Source organism: Panthera uncia, chromosome A2, assembly GCF_023721935.1.
Source record: "Panthera uncia isolate 11264 chromosome A2, Puncia_PCG_1.0, whole genome shotgun sequence".
Lineage (NCBI taxonomy): Eukaryota > Metazoa > Chordata > Mammalia > Carnivora > Felidae > Panthera > Panthera uncia.
The window spans coordinates 147,848,498-147,862,529 of NC_064816.1; the positions used below are offsets into that span (position 1 = coordinate 147,848,498).

At 37.1% G+C, this 14,032-nt stretch overlaps 1 protein-coding gene across 2 annotated transcripts in view; it reads left to right on the plus strand.

Moving 5' to 3' along the window:
- TRIM24 (tripartite motif containing 24) overlaps positions 1-14,032 on the plus strand; it is a 109,924-nt gene that overhangs the window by 39,235 nt on the left and 56,657 nt on the right. For both annotated transcript variants that reach the window (XM_049641925.1, XM_049641926.1), the window contains exon 2: positions 9,135-9,253. In XM_049641925.1, the coding sequence (XP_049497882.1) occupies positions 9,135-9,253 (119 nt within the window). The remainder of the gene's footprint in view (positions 1-9,134; positions 9,254-14,032) is intronic.

Consider the following 14,032-nt stretch of genomic DNA (forward strand, 5'->3'; position numbering starts at 1 on the left):
CTCTCTCTCTCTCTCCCTCTCTCTCTCTCTCTCTCCCTCTCTCTCTCTCTCTCTCTCTCTCTCAAACTAAATAAACATTAAAAAAATTTTTTTAAATATAAAATAAAATGCAGAAAAATAGGGGCACCCGGGTGGCTCAGTCATTTAGGCATCTGACTTTGGCTCAGGTCATAATCTTATGGTTTGTGTGTTCCAGCCCCATGTCAGGCTCTGTGCTGACAGCTCAGAGCCTGGAGCCTGCTTCTGATTCTGTGTCTCCCTCTCTCTGTCGCCCTACCCACCCTGTCTCCCACCCCGACTCTCACTCTGTCTCTCTCTCTCTCAAAAATAAACAAACATAAAATAAAAATAACGTGCAGAAAAATATAATACTGAAGTGTTACTTGTTTCAATAAATAGTGGTTTCCTTGTTTAGCTACTTCCCACCACATACTCTGTAGTCTTCTTACCTTTGCTATCAGCTAACAGAAGCAGTTTATAGCATTTGTGAGATCCATTTGCTTTCCTGTTTCTCTTTAATTAAAGTTGACTCCCTACTTTCCTTTTGTATTTCAGCTTTTCCCTTTTCAAAAATGAGAGTTATGTCTCCAGAGTATTCTCGGCCTTCCCAGGATAGTGTGTCAAAAAAATCACTTTCTTCATACAAACATTCAGTTATTTAGTGTATTAACTGCAGTGTCTGATTTTTCTTATGTTGACAAATCTTAGACTTGGAATGAAGTTTGAGAAGAGACACAAATTTAAGATACACCAACATTTTGTTACATCTAGGTAGAAGTGCATCTGTGACTCCAAATTCATTTGTAATGTTAGTAGATCATACTTTGAGGGAATCAGGTAGATAAGTTCATGCTGGTCCTTTCAGGAGTCAACCGTTAGCCTAATTTTAATTGGAAGGCACAAAGTTCATAATGCACAGGTTTACCAGGTACTAGCCTGACATTGTTAGGCTTTTTTTATACATTTATTCGTATAATCCTTATAAAAATCCTGCCTCAAATTTGTTCTAACGAATGTGAAACATTTAGCACAATAACTGGCACACAGTAAGCTCTCAATATGGTAACCATTATCATGATGATCATTTACTGTTGTTTTACAGAAGAGGAAATACAGGCTCGAAAGATTTAGGGGTTATAGAGAAATCAATGAAAAGGAATAACCTAGGTGTATATGGTTTTAAGGTTCATATTTTATCTTTTTTATTTAAATATGTTCCATGTAGAATGTATAGAAGATGTGTCATTAGGCAGGATTGAAATCCCAGATTTGCTGCTTAGTAGTAGTATGACCATGGACAAGTGATGGTGATGAGTTTTTTTTTGATCTGTAAAATGGGGATTATACTTAATTAATTCACTCACTAGAGCTGGGCTGCTCTGAGGGTTATTAGTCCCCTACTGACTAGCCTAGAGGTAGAAGAGAGCTCTGACAAATGCCAGCAGATCTCTGACTGGGTCTGAGGTCTCATTTGCACCATCCATCCATCTTCCTAGGCCTAGGAAGGAGTCTAGTTCAGGAACAGTAGATGGGTTGAAGTTAGTACTAGAGAGGAAGTGCTGCTTCTTTCCTCTTTGCTAGGCCTAGCCATTGTCCAGACTTGTGTGCTAATCATTAGCACCCAAGTCAAGGAGATGGATGGTGCAAATGAGACCTCAGACCCAGTCAGAGATCTGCTGGCTTTTGTCAGAGCTCTCTTCTAACTCTAGACTAGTCACTAGGGGACTAATAACCCTCAGAGCAACGCAGCTCTAGTGAGTGAATTAACATATTTAAATAAATGCTTTTCTTTATAGTTCATCAGCTAGGTATACTTTACATAAAATATTTTATTTGGGTTTTTGAACTTAAATGGTATATATATTCTGCTAGGACTTCCTTTCTTTACTCAAAATAATTTTGGGGATTTAGTCATGTTGATAACACAAGTACATTGATTTCATTGCTATGAAGTAGTTTATTAAATATACCTTAGGATTTTATTTCTGCTGTTGATGGACATTTGGATTGTTTCCAGTTATGGCTTTTTATGAAAAATGCTGTGATGAACATTCTTGAGCATGTCTCCTGATGCTACAGTATAAGAGTTTCTCAATGTTGGAATTGTGAATCATACAGTATATATATTACTAAGGGAGTTTATTCATCATTCACCAAATATTTATTGAGCGCTGTGCCAGGTACATTTTTAATTGTCTTGGAATACCAGTGAACTAAACAGACTAAAATCTGCCCTCGGGGGATTTATGTTCTATTTGGGATTGCTAGACAATAAACATAAATAAATAAATAAAAGGATAAATGTGGGGGAGGGGGGGAAGAATTAGAACAAGATGGGATTATTTGTACAGGAAGGTAGGTGGGGTTGCAGGCATCATCAAAAGGTAACGTTAGAAAACAGACTTAATGGAAGGTACATACCACTTAAAAGATTTTTAACCTAGGGGCGCCTGGGTGGCTCAGTCGGTTAAGTGTCCAGTTTTGGCTCAGGTCATGATCTCACAGTTCACGAGTTCAAGCCCTGCATTGGGCTCTGGACTGACAGCTCAGAGCCTGGAGCCTGCTTCAGATTCTGTGTCTTTCTCTCTCTGCCCTTCCCCTGCTTGCTCACTCGCTCTCTCTGTCTCTCTCTGAAAAGTAAATAAACATTAAAAAAATTTTTTTCAACCTAATTAAATAACAAAAAGAAACAACCATGGCCATTAAACACTCATAGTGATGAGTGATAAAAGTAAAAATCTCAACACTTCTTAGAGAATTATTTTTCTTTAGTTAATCAGATTTTAATCCCTCCAGTTTCTGGAAGGATATATTCTGGATGCTAATCTCTACCAATATATGCAGAGGAACTATAAATGTACTCACACTTGGTCAAATAGAAATTACATTTTCTGGGACACCTGGCTGGCTCAGTTGGTAGAGCATGGGACTCTTGATCTTGGGGTTGTGAGTTTGAGCCCCACATTAGATGTACAGATTACTTTAAAAAATAAAATAAAATCTTAACAAAAATTAGGGGCTCCTGGGTGGTTCAGTTGGGTAAGCGTCCGACTTAGGCTCAGGTCATGATCTCACCGTTTGTGGGTCCGAGCCCCATGTTGGGCTCTGTGCTGATAGCTCAGAGCTTGGAGACTGCTTTGGATTCTGTGTCTCCCTCTCTCTGCCCCTCCCCAACTTGCACTCTGTCTCTCTCAAAAATAAACATTAAAAAAAAATTTTTTTAATTAAATTTCCCCATTAACTCTATGGTTAAAAAGATACTGTTAAGTTAGCATTTATTTGGATTTTAAATTGATTTAGGTCAAATTCAGCACCTTACACAAATGAGATTATTTTTTTAAAGTTTTTAGTTTATTAATCCTCTCATGAAAAATCTGCATGATCACCACAGATCAAGTCACTGCAGGATCTTTACCCCTTCTTTTTGTCAGCACCAACATTGGCTTTTGCAGTCCCCTTGACTTTCTTCTTTCTGTTCTTGAGTTTTTTCGCAGTGTTCTTGACATCTTTTTCTTGTCGTTTAGGACATGCCTTGCACATCTATGTTTGTATTCATTTTTCTTTGCATAATCCAAGGAATCACAAATCATACCAAAGCCAATTGTCTTGCCACCAGCAAGTGGATTCTGAATCTAAATACAAAGAAGACATCTCCTTGGTCTTGTACACTTTGGCTAGTTTTCCCCGAATTTCTGGCTTAGGTACTGTTGGGTTTCTGAGGTGAAGAAAATCAGTGACCATGTGTTTCTGCTGAAGTAACGAGTTGGTCATGAACTTCCTGGTCTGGATAGTTACTATGTTGTTCATGATGGCAGCTGAGCTTCAAGCAGCCAGGGAGGAAAAGAGAGCCAAATAGGATTCTTAATTCATGGACTAATATCTTATCTGTCAAAATGATGTGATCTATTAACCCATGTTTTCTAAAATATTTTTGTAAAGTGTAGTAGTACAGAGCCTGCGCTTGGGTCAGTCAGCAATGAATTTAGATCATAGCTCCACTGCTCTGTGACCTTGATCAGGTTAACAAGATTTACTGATCTCTGTTTATTCATCTTTAGGAATATAAAGCAGTACATACAAGGAGAACACCAAATAAATGTCCAGGAGTGAGATTGTCAATTCATCTGATTAACGTTACGCTTAATTTTTAAGAAACTGCCAAACTATTTTACAGAGTGACTGTACCATTATACATTCCCGCTGGGAATGTATGAGAGATCCAAAATAAAAAATAGCGATAATACCTATGTATTAGTATCTTGTCATAATCTTAATTTGTATTTACCTGATGGCTGGTGATGTGAAACATCCTATCGTGTGCTTATTTGACATGTATATATCCCCACTGGTGAAATATCTCTTCATGTGTTTAGCTTATTTTCTAATTGGGATGTTTGTTCCTTTATTGAGTTTTGAGAGTTGTTTATATATTATAGATATGTATCCTTTGTCAGACCTCTGGTTTGCAAATATTTTCGCCCATTGTGTAGTGTTTTGTTTTTTTTTTTTTCCCATCTTCACAAGTATTTCGCAGAGCGAAGTTTTTAATTTTGATGAAATCAAATTCATCCATGTTCTTTAGTGATGGGTTGTGTTGTTGATATGTCTAAGAACTCTTCAAGTGCTACGCCCTTAAGATTTTCTCCTGTTCACTTCTAAAGTTTTTATAGATTTATGTTTGGTATTAAAATCTGATCCATTTTGAGTTAATCTTATATAAAATGTAAAGTTTAGGTTGAGGCTCAATTTCTTGCCTATGAATACCCAGTTACTCCAGTGTAATTTGTTGAAAAGTATTTCCTTCCACTGAATTATTTTCACACTTTTGTCAAAAATCAGTTGGGCTTGTGTGGGTGTATTTCTGGATGCTCTATTCTGTTCCTTTCATCTATGTGTCTATCCTGCCAATACCACCCTGTCTCAACTACTCTATCTATATAAGTCTTAAAATTGGTTAGTGGTTCCTCTCACTTTCTTTTTTTCAAAACTGCTTTAGCTATTTTAGTTCTTTTCCTTATCCACATAAATCTTGGATTAACCTTGTCTATACTTCTAAAAAAATCTTGCTTAGGATTTTGATAGGAGTATATTGATCTGTAGATCAATTTGGGGAGAATCAACATCTTTACTGAAATGAGTCCTCCAATCTGTGAACACAGTATATCTCTCATCAGCATTTTGTACCTTCAGCATTAAGATGCTTTTACGCATTTGTCAAAAATGAGTTGACCCTACTGGTGTGGATCTATTTCAGTTCTCTGTTCTGTTTTATTCATCGGTGTCTATCCTTTAGTCAGTAACAGACAGTCTTGATTACAGTCTTGAAATTGGATAGAACAGTTCCTCTATTCTTGTTTCCAATATTGATTTAGCTATTATTGTACATTTGCCTTTCTATATAAATTTTAAACTAATCTTGTCTGCATCTACAAATAAAATGTTGCCAGCATATTAGGAATTGTGTTAAACCCACAGCTCACATTAAAAAGAATTGACATCTTTATTACACTGATTATCCCTGTCCATGAACACTTTATGTCTCTCCGTTTATCTAGATCTTCTTTGATTTCTCTCCTTAGAGTTTTGTAGTTTTCAGCATATAAGTCCAATACATGTTTTGTTTGGTTTACACCTAAGTACTTTCATTTGTTTAGAGCCAATTTCCAAATAGTTAGGGTGCTATTGAAATTATTTCATATTGGGTAAGTTATAGTAGGTTGCACTCTTTGAGGAGTTTGTTTCACTTACATCATTAAATTTCTCTGACTAGTGTTAGTATTCCTCTGTTACCTTTTAGATGTCTATGTGGTCTGTAGTGATACTCCCTTTTTCATTCTTTATGTTTGCTAAATTATATCTTCTCCTTTGTCATCTTCAGTCTTGGTGGAAGTTTGTTAATTTTATTGGCCTTTTCAAATAACCAGCTTTTTCTTTCAATGACTTTTCAGTTTTCAATTCCATTGGTCTCTGCCCTTATATTTATTATTTTCTGCCTCTTATGAGGTAGAAATTGAAGTCTGTGTTCCTTACTCTGCCTCCCTTGACATCTGGAAGAGGAGGGCCTCCTCCTTACCAGTAGATGATGTGGAAGTCTCTTGGTACTTCTTGATACCTCCCTGGTTGATAGGGCAAATGGATGTCTATTAACTGCTGCTCATGTGTTCTTTATTGACACATCTAAGGAGTGGGGACAGAGGGACAGGAGGTTACTGGTAGGCAGTGGTAAAAGTTCTGAATGTCCAATAGGCCTTTTCTTTTTTTCTTTTTAATTTTTTTTAACGTTTATTTATTATTGAGAGAGAGACACAGAGCGTGAGCAGGGGAGGGGCAGAGAGAAGGGGAGACAACAGAATCTGAAATAGGCTCCAGGCTCTGAGCTGTCAGCACAGAGCCCGATGCAGGGCTCGAACTCACAAACTGTGAGATCATGACCTGAGCCGAAGTTGGTCGCCCAACCAACTGAGCCACCCAGACGCCCCCCAATAGGCCTTTTCTAACTCCATCCCAGCGTAGAGATAGAGGAGTACCTCATCATGTCCTGGAAGTGTAAAATCAGGCTCTTCATGTGGTCTCCACTGACACTGCAGGATGAAAGCTCCATTAGCGCCCAGTAAGGATGAAAGCCCCAGGTCCCCACCAGGCCTCTCTGACACACACAGCAGTGCGTAGTAGGGGTACTTGATTTCTGCTAGTGGAAGTCTAGGCTTCCCACTGGACCTGCGCTGGTGGGAAAGGGAGCACAGTTTTATCTGTGGTGTTTGTCTGGAGTAGAGCAGTTATTGTCTAAAAGTTGTGTCTTGGTAGGCTCCCCCTTTCCTGGACCGTCCTTCCACAGAAGGTTTCTGTGGGATAGTTTTTTTTGTTTACACCTGTTGATGTTCCTAGGATGGTGACTTCATGAACATCCACTTTGGAATACATGGGGCTAAAAGAAAATTCAGTGAACTTATCTCTGTCGTTCCTTGGGTTCTGAGATCTGTAGCTAGTCTGCCGCCTTCTCTCTACCTTTCAGTGTTCTTACGATTGTTTCATATAGAAGGCCTAGAGTTTTTAGCTGTACTTATCTGGAGGAATAAGGAAAAATATGTTTACTCAGTCTTTCTCTTTTTAGAAATGCACGGTCACCTAATTTGTGGATTTTTATTATTCTTTGTCAGCACGTGTTGGGTGTATCTTTAGACTAGCTGTAGTTCTTGAGTGAAATTGAATTCATTAATATTTCCCTTAATCTCTTGCTTTTTGTTTCTTGATTGAGAATTTTATTCCTGCCCTAAGGTTACAGAGATGTTTTCTTACATTTCCTTGCGAAAGTTTTAAAGTTCTTAATCTTTTAAAAGAATTATTGTTTTTAACTGAGTAGTGATCTAATTCATCCCCCTCCCATGTTAGAGAACTATAGCACCATGAAAAGTTCATCCCTTTTCCCATTGATTTCTAGTGCCACATCTGTCATGTATAAAATGTACTTATATGTGAGCCTTTTATGTGTATTCTTTTCCATTTTTTTATCCTTACATAAATTTCACACCATTTTATTTACTATAGCTTTAGAGTAAGTCTTGTTATTTGGTAGACAATGTCTGCCAGCTTATCAAAATTCTATTGAAATTCCTATTGGGATTATTAAAACTGCATTGAATGTATAGATGTTTGGAGAGAATTAGTATCTTTACCATCACGAACATGATTTTTCTTAGGTATTTTTAAAGGTTTCTAAATTTAGCTTACCATTTTTCTCCACAATGACCTTATATATTTAAAACAATTATTTCTGAGTAGTTAGTATATTTTTGTTGCTATTGTAAAGTAAAATAGGTTCTTTTTAATTAAAAAAAATAGTGTTTGTGTATACAAATGAAAATGGCCTTTGGGTTGCTTTGTATTCATTCATATGCATTTTATTTTCCAAAAAAACGTACCCGGGAACATTATTGCAGTCTCCTTGGTACAAATTACAGCATCAAATGAATGTTAGATTTTTAAAATTTTAGTCAAAAATTTAGATCTTAATCAATTCATAATTATTTATTGATTTACCAAGTACTATGGAAGATGATTTCTCTCCTCCCCCAAAGGAACACTGTTTGCACTTGTTAAAGGAAACTAAATAGTGTTTCTTAATAATTTCCCATGGAGATTTTAAGCAAAACAAGTATCTTTGTGCTCCCCTTTCAGAAATCCTGGTTCAATAGGTCCAGAGAAAATCAGAACTCTGTATTCATTCATTCATTCATTCATTCATTCAGGGAGAGAGAGTGTGAACGAGGGAGGGGCAGAGAGAGAATACCAAGCAGACTCTGTGCTCTCAGCATGAGCCCCACTCGGGGCTCAGTCCCACAAATTGTGAGATCATGACCTCAGCCAAAATCAAGAGTCTGGCACTCAACTGACAGAGCCACTCAGTTTCCCCTAGAACTCTTTTCTTTTAAACATCTCCCCTGTGGTTCTACACATGTATATTTGAAAACCACTGCTAGGAGAAGTTGCTAAACGATAAAAAGAGCAGCCCATAGGGATGCTTATGGGGGGGGGGGGGGGCGGGTGGGATCTCATTTAGAATAATGAAGTTTTAGTCATTATTAGGTATATCCCACACCTACTTTATTTATGGTGCACACACGCATACTTATAATCCATATATGTATATAAACTGAATTGCTTTGTGTTAAGTAGTGACAGGTATGAGTTTGAAGAGAGTGGACATTGTAAAAGAAACCAGTTACAGTTTAAGTGAGATGTGCTCATTTAAGTGCTTTGTATTTTTGTATTAAAACTTAGAATGAGAGCTCATGGATATAGAGAGCAGATGGGTGGTTGCCTGAGATGTAGGGGATCATGGGTGGGTGGAATGAATGAAAGGGATCAAAAGGAACAAGTTCCCATTCATAAAAGGAATAAGTCATAGGGATGTAATATATAGCATGGTGACTGTAGTTAACAGTACTGTATTGCATATGTGAAAGTAGCTTGGAGAGTGTTTTGAAAATTCTTCTCACAAAAACTTTTGTAACTCTGCATGGTGACAGATGTTAACTGAACTTATCGCGGTGATCATTTTGCATTTAAATACAAACAGTCAAATCATTATGCTGTACAAACCAAAAAAACTTAGAACGCAATTTTGTCTTTCCCAGTTGGAGTCATTCGATGTCCAGTTTGCAGCCAAGAATGTGCAGAGAGACACATCATAGATAATTTTTTTGTGAAGGACACTACTGAGGTTCCCAGCAGTACAGTAGAAAAGTCTAATCAGGTAAGTGTATTAAGCCTTAAAATGTTTTGCCTCCTCTTTTTTTTTTTTTTTTTTTTTAATGTTTGTTTATTTTTTGAGAGAGAGACAGAATGCAAGTGGTTAGGGGCAGAGAGAGAGGGAGACACAAAATCAAAGCAGGCTCCAGGCTCCGAGCTGTCAGCACAGGGCCCAGCGCGGGGCTTGAACGAATGAACTGCGAGATCATGACCTGAGCTGAATTCGGACGCCTAGCTGACTGAGCCACCCAGACGCCCCTATATTGCCTTCTCTTAATGAAGCAGCCTAAGTTACTGAAGGACGCTAAAATAAAAGGTGTCTGACCCCCTTTTGACCATTATGTCTATCAAATTATGTAATATTTTAAAAGGAATATAAAGAATAATGAGTAATTCATCTTAAGGATTAAAACAGTGCCAATACAGAAGCCTTGCTTGTACCCCCACCTTCCCTTTCCCTTCAGAGGAAACCATTATTCTGTATTTGATAGTATTTCATTTTTTTGTAATTTTACTCTATGTATTTCATTTTTTTTTGCAATTTTACTATATATTGACAGATTTTCTAAATTTTAAGACCCCTTTTTTCATTTTTTTCTGTTTTAATGATGAACTCTATAATGATACATATGAAAAATTGCATGTCTTTGATTAGTATGGTTTCACATTTTAAGAAAACTTTCTTTTCTGCATGGTATTTCTTTGAAAGCCTCATTTGGTAACATTGTCCAGGTATTGCACTTAGAGGCCCACTGGTGTTTTTCTCTTTTCCCCACTTCCATATCCCACATGTAGAACATTTCTATTGGCCCCTTAGATCTATCTAGATGTCCAGTCCCTGGAAGATGAACTGTAGTGGCTCTAGTGGAGGTGAGCTGGGATTGATTCTGTAGTGTGCACTAAGCGTAGCATATTAGTCTACTTTTGAATTAGGATTGATTGATGATTTCTCTAGGCAGTTCCTTTAATTTAGAGCACTAGATCTGTGAAGGAATTGAATCTATGAGAAGAAAATGATTATTAATCTAAAATGTAAAAATCTAAAAAGTAATCTTTAAGATACTTTACTAATCACATAGCTAAGTTTCTGTACTTTTCACTTTCAGCTTTTCTCGTTGGTTTCTTGGGGGAACTGTGGGAATTTAGGGCTCATCTTAAATACATCTGTTACTAACAAAAATACCCCTTTTGTTTCAAAAGTGTCCACAGTTCAGGGGCACCTGGGTGGCGTCTGACTTCAACTCAGGTCATGATCTCATAGTTCATGAATTCGAGCCCCACAGCGGGCTCTGTGGAGCCTGGAGCCTGCTCCAGATTCTGTGTCTCCCCCTCTCTCTGCCCCTCTCTAGCTCACACTCAGTCTCTATCTCTCTCAAAAATAAATAAATGTTAAAAAAAAAAAAGTAAAAAATAATAATAATAAAGTATCCACAGTTCATCAAAGGCCAAACCAGGGCTTAATGCAGAGAATAAACTTGCCAATTGTTGTGAAACCGGTTTTAAAAAATAGAAATGTAGTTATTTATGTGAACTACAGTGTCAATTACTTAGCTCTTCTGAAAGTTTCCCTGTGAATACTACTGATTTTTTTGTCTTCTAGAGTGTCATTCACTTTCATATATGATTATATTTATACTACATAAACTTTGTTAGTCATATCACTTGAACTCTAGTAGTACATGTGCATGCTCAATCCAGAAAATTCAAAAGCAAAGCAGCATAAATAATCAACAGGATGGAGTAATGATCTGATATGAATTGACGATGATAAGAGATGAGAACTGAAGGGATTCTAATCTAAAGGACAAATCTAAGAGGCTGCTTTTTTCCTCTGTATATCAATTAGTTTTTAGTAAGTTTATTGACCCTATTTTGGTCACAGAAACATAATAGGAAGAAGTTATAATCAGTTAAACTAGAAATAGAGTTCAAATTGACATCTTCAGTGTAGGTAAGTGAGGCTAGGAGAGTGTTAAACCTGGATCAGGAATAGGGTACTTGTTAGGGATATTTTGGGAATGAAGACTAGAGAGGTAATAATGTGGGATGAATTGGAGGTAGAAAGGCCTAGGCAAAAGGTATTGAGAGCTGAGCTAGCCTAGTGGCAATACGAGAAGGAAGGGGATAAGTTACAGCTCACACAAGGTTTGATGTACCTGATTGGATGTGGAGGTGAGAGGGACCTCACTGCCAAGATGGTGGTGCTTTTCACAGAGATTAAGAGGTAAGGGAAGTAGATAGAGGATTGGTTTTGAATGTGATTGAGTTTGCCTCTGAGACTAAGGTGATGTCATCTGTGGTCAAACTGGAGCTCTGAGGATAGTTCACAGCTGAACAAAGATAAAGCTTAAAAAATGTTTGTTACAGATAATTTTAAGCATTACCAAGAGAAGGGACAGTTTCACATAACAAACTCCCATGTACACATACCTAGCTTAGTAGCCATCAACTCTTGTTTTATGTTTATCCTGACACCCTTCCACATACTATATTATGTTGAGGGTAATCCCAGGCATTATATCATCTAATCCATAAATCTTTCAGTACTTCTTTGGAAAAATAATTTTTTATAAACCTCACCAGCATATTAATTTCACATGTAAAAAATTTTACAGTTAAACCTTAATATCATCAAACATCCAGTGATATGTGTCTCTAATTCTTATGGTTTATTTTTTTAAACAGTGGTTTGTTTCTATAAGGATCCATTAAGGCCTACACAGTGCATTTGGTTGATTTGTCTCAAATCTATCTTTTAATTAATCTCAAAATACCCCTTTACTTCACTAGTTTTCTTTTTCCTCCCTTTAAACATATTTGTTAGATAAACTGGGTGTTAGTCCTGTGGAGTTAGCCTTATTCTACATTTTGCTGACCATCTTCATAAAGTCATTTAACATGCTTCTCTGTTTCCTGTATTTTGTGTATACTGACAGTAAATAGGTAGAAGCTAATTTCATTTCAGGTCCTTTTGGGTTAGGGGGCATAAGAATACTTTCATCCATATGTCTGTGTGTACTTCAATCAGGAGGCATGTGAGTTTTATCTGTCTTTTTTCTAACGTCAATGACCATTAATGATCACAGCCATGATTTCATATTAAATTAGGGCTTTGAAAAATTGTGACATTCTCATTCTGTCATTCCCCTATATTTCTTATCTGGAAGAGAAACAGAAGCCTTCCTTCATTTATTCTTTGGTTACATACATAGCAAAGGTAGGTTAAGTACTTGGTTCATTTCCTTTAGTTGCTAATTTTTAGAATAGTGACTTAGTTTCTTAGCGTTCTTCAGAGATAACTAATGAGTGGTGTGTTTGTATCTTTATGAACTCATGGATTTTTAATATAAAAGGTGTTGTAGTAGTTAGTTGTTCTTAATTGATGATCAAATTGTGCCATCTTGCCAATAGGAGCCTCACATTGATTCCTGAGTCATTCTGATAGAATCGCAGTAGTCCTTGCTGTCTTCCCTACTTTGTGTTTTGACGAGATTTTGTTAGGATCTTTGGTTTCTTTTAGTCACACATGGTATCTGGAGACCACAGTATGGGTGCTAGGGGTATTCACTTTAAAAAAGAGAAGTGACTACACTTACAGTGTTGAGCACTGAGGGATATATAGAATTATTGAATCCTAAAATTGTACACCTGAAGCTAATATAACTGTGTTAATTATATGTCAGTAAAAAAGAATAAACAAGTCCATCTGGCTTGGTTTTGAATTTAGGCCACATAGTATCTCCTGGGGCACAGTCAAAGGATCTTCAAACACATGGAATTTTGGAAAGAACCGTGTTAGAGTTTCTGAAATGTTTATTAAGTGACAGGGAAAAGGATAAACAGAATACAAAGTGAGTATTAGATGATAGAAAACTGTAAACCTTAGTAAGGAAACTAGCATTTTTAAGAAGGCTGAGATTTTAGAAAAGTCATAGGTGCAAATTTTTTAACAGAAAAGCTTAGCCTAGTGGTCAGAATATACTTACCAAACGAACGAATTTCTGGAGCAAAAATGTGAGAAATAACTTCAAGAGTTCAAACAACAAGTGTCTGTTCTCTACATCAAAAAAACTAAATCTTCATCCCCTTGATACCCAAACTGGTAGATAATAATATAAAAATTTGGTGTACAAGTATTTGTTCTTTATGATACCAAATGTCCAACTGTGACGTTTTTGTTGCTGTTAGTTTTCTGCAGAGCTGGCTAGTAGTTTAACCTGGTGTCATGCAGAGTATATGAGAAATAATGGTTGTAGCCTTGGCTTCTGGGCTGTCCCTTAGGATAACCAGAGTCAGGATCATCTCTAGTGCAGCCATTCTTTGAGGTTCTACTTTGACCCTGTTGAGGGTCACAGAAGGCTCCCTGTTTCCCTTCCCTACCCTCACTGCCATGCAAGGGTCATGTGAACAGCACCAAGAAGACTGCTTATTTATCAGGAGAGTCGTGGATCTGCTGAAAATTCACATTCAGCGGAGGGAGTAAAGTCTGTGATTACCAAATATGAACGTATTCCCCTGCTAAGCAAACAGCCTGATTTGAGGCTCATGAGAAGTTACTGAGGGAGGACATAACGTCTATCTCTGAGATTCTTGTATCTGGAAGACCTTAAGAAGAGGAGGCATTTCATCTGGCTCAGTAGTGCACTCTCCAAAAATAAAGTGTGCTTCCTTATGAGGTAATGGGTGCCTAGTATTTGAAAATATACAAGGAGCAACTGTCTAGGAAAAAAAAAAAGATGAGATAAATGTAAAATCAAAAAAGTAAAACCTACAAATCTAAATT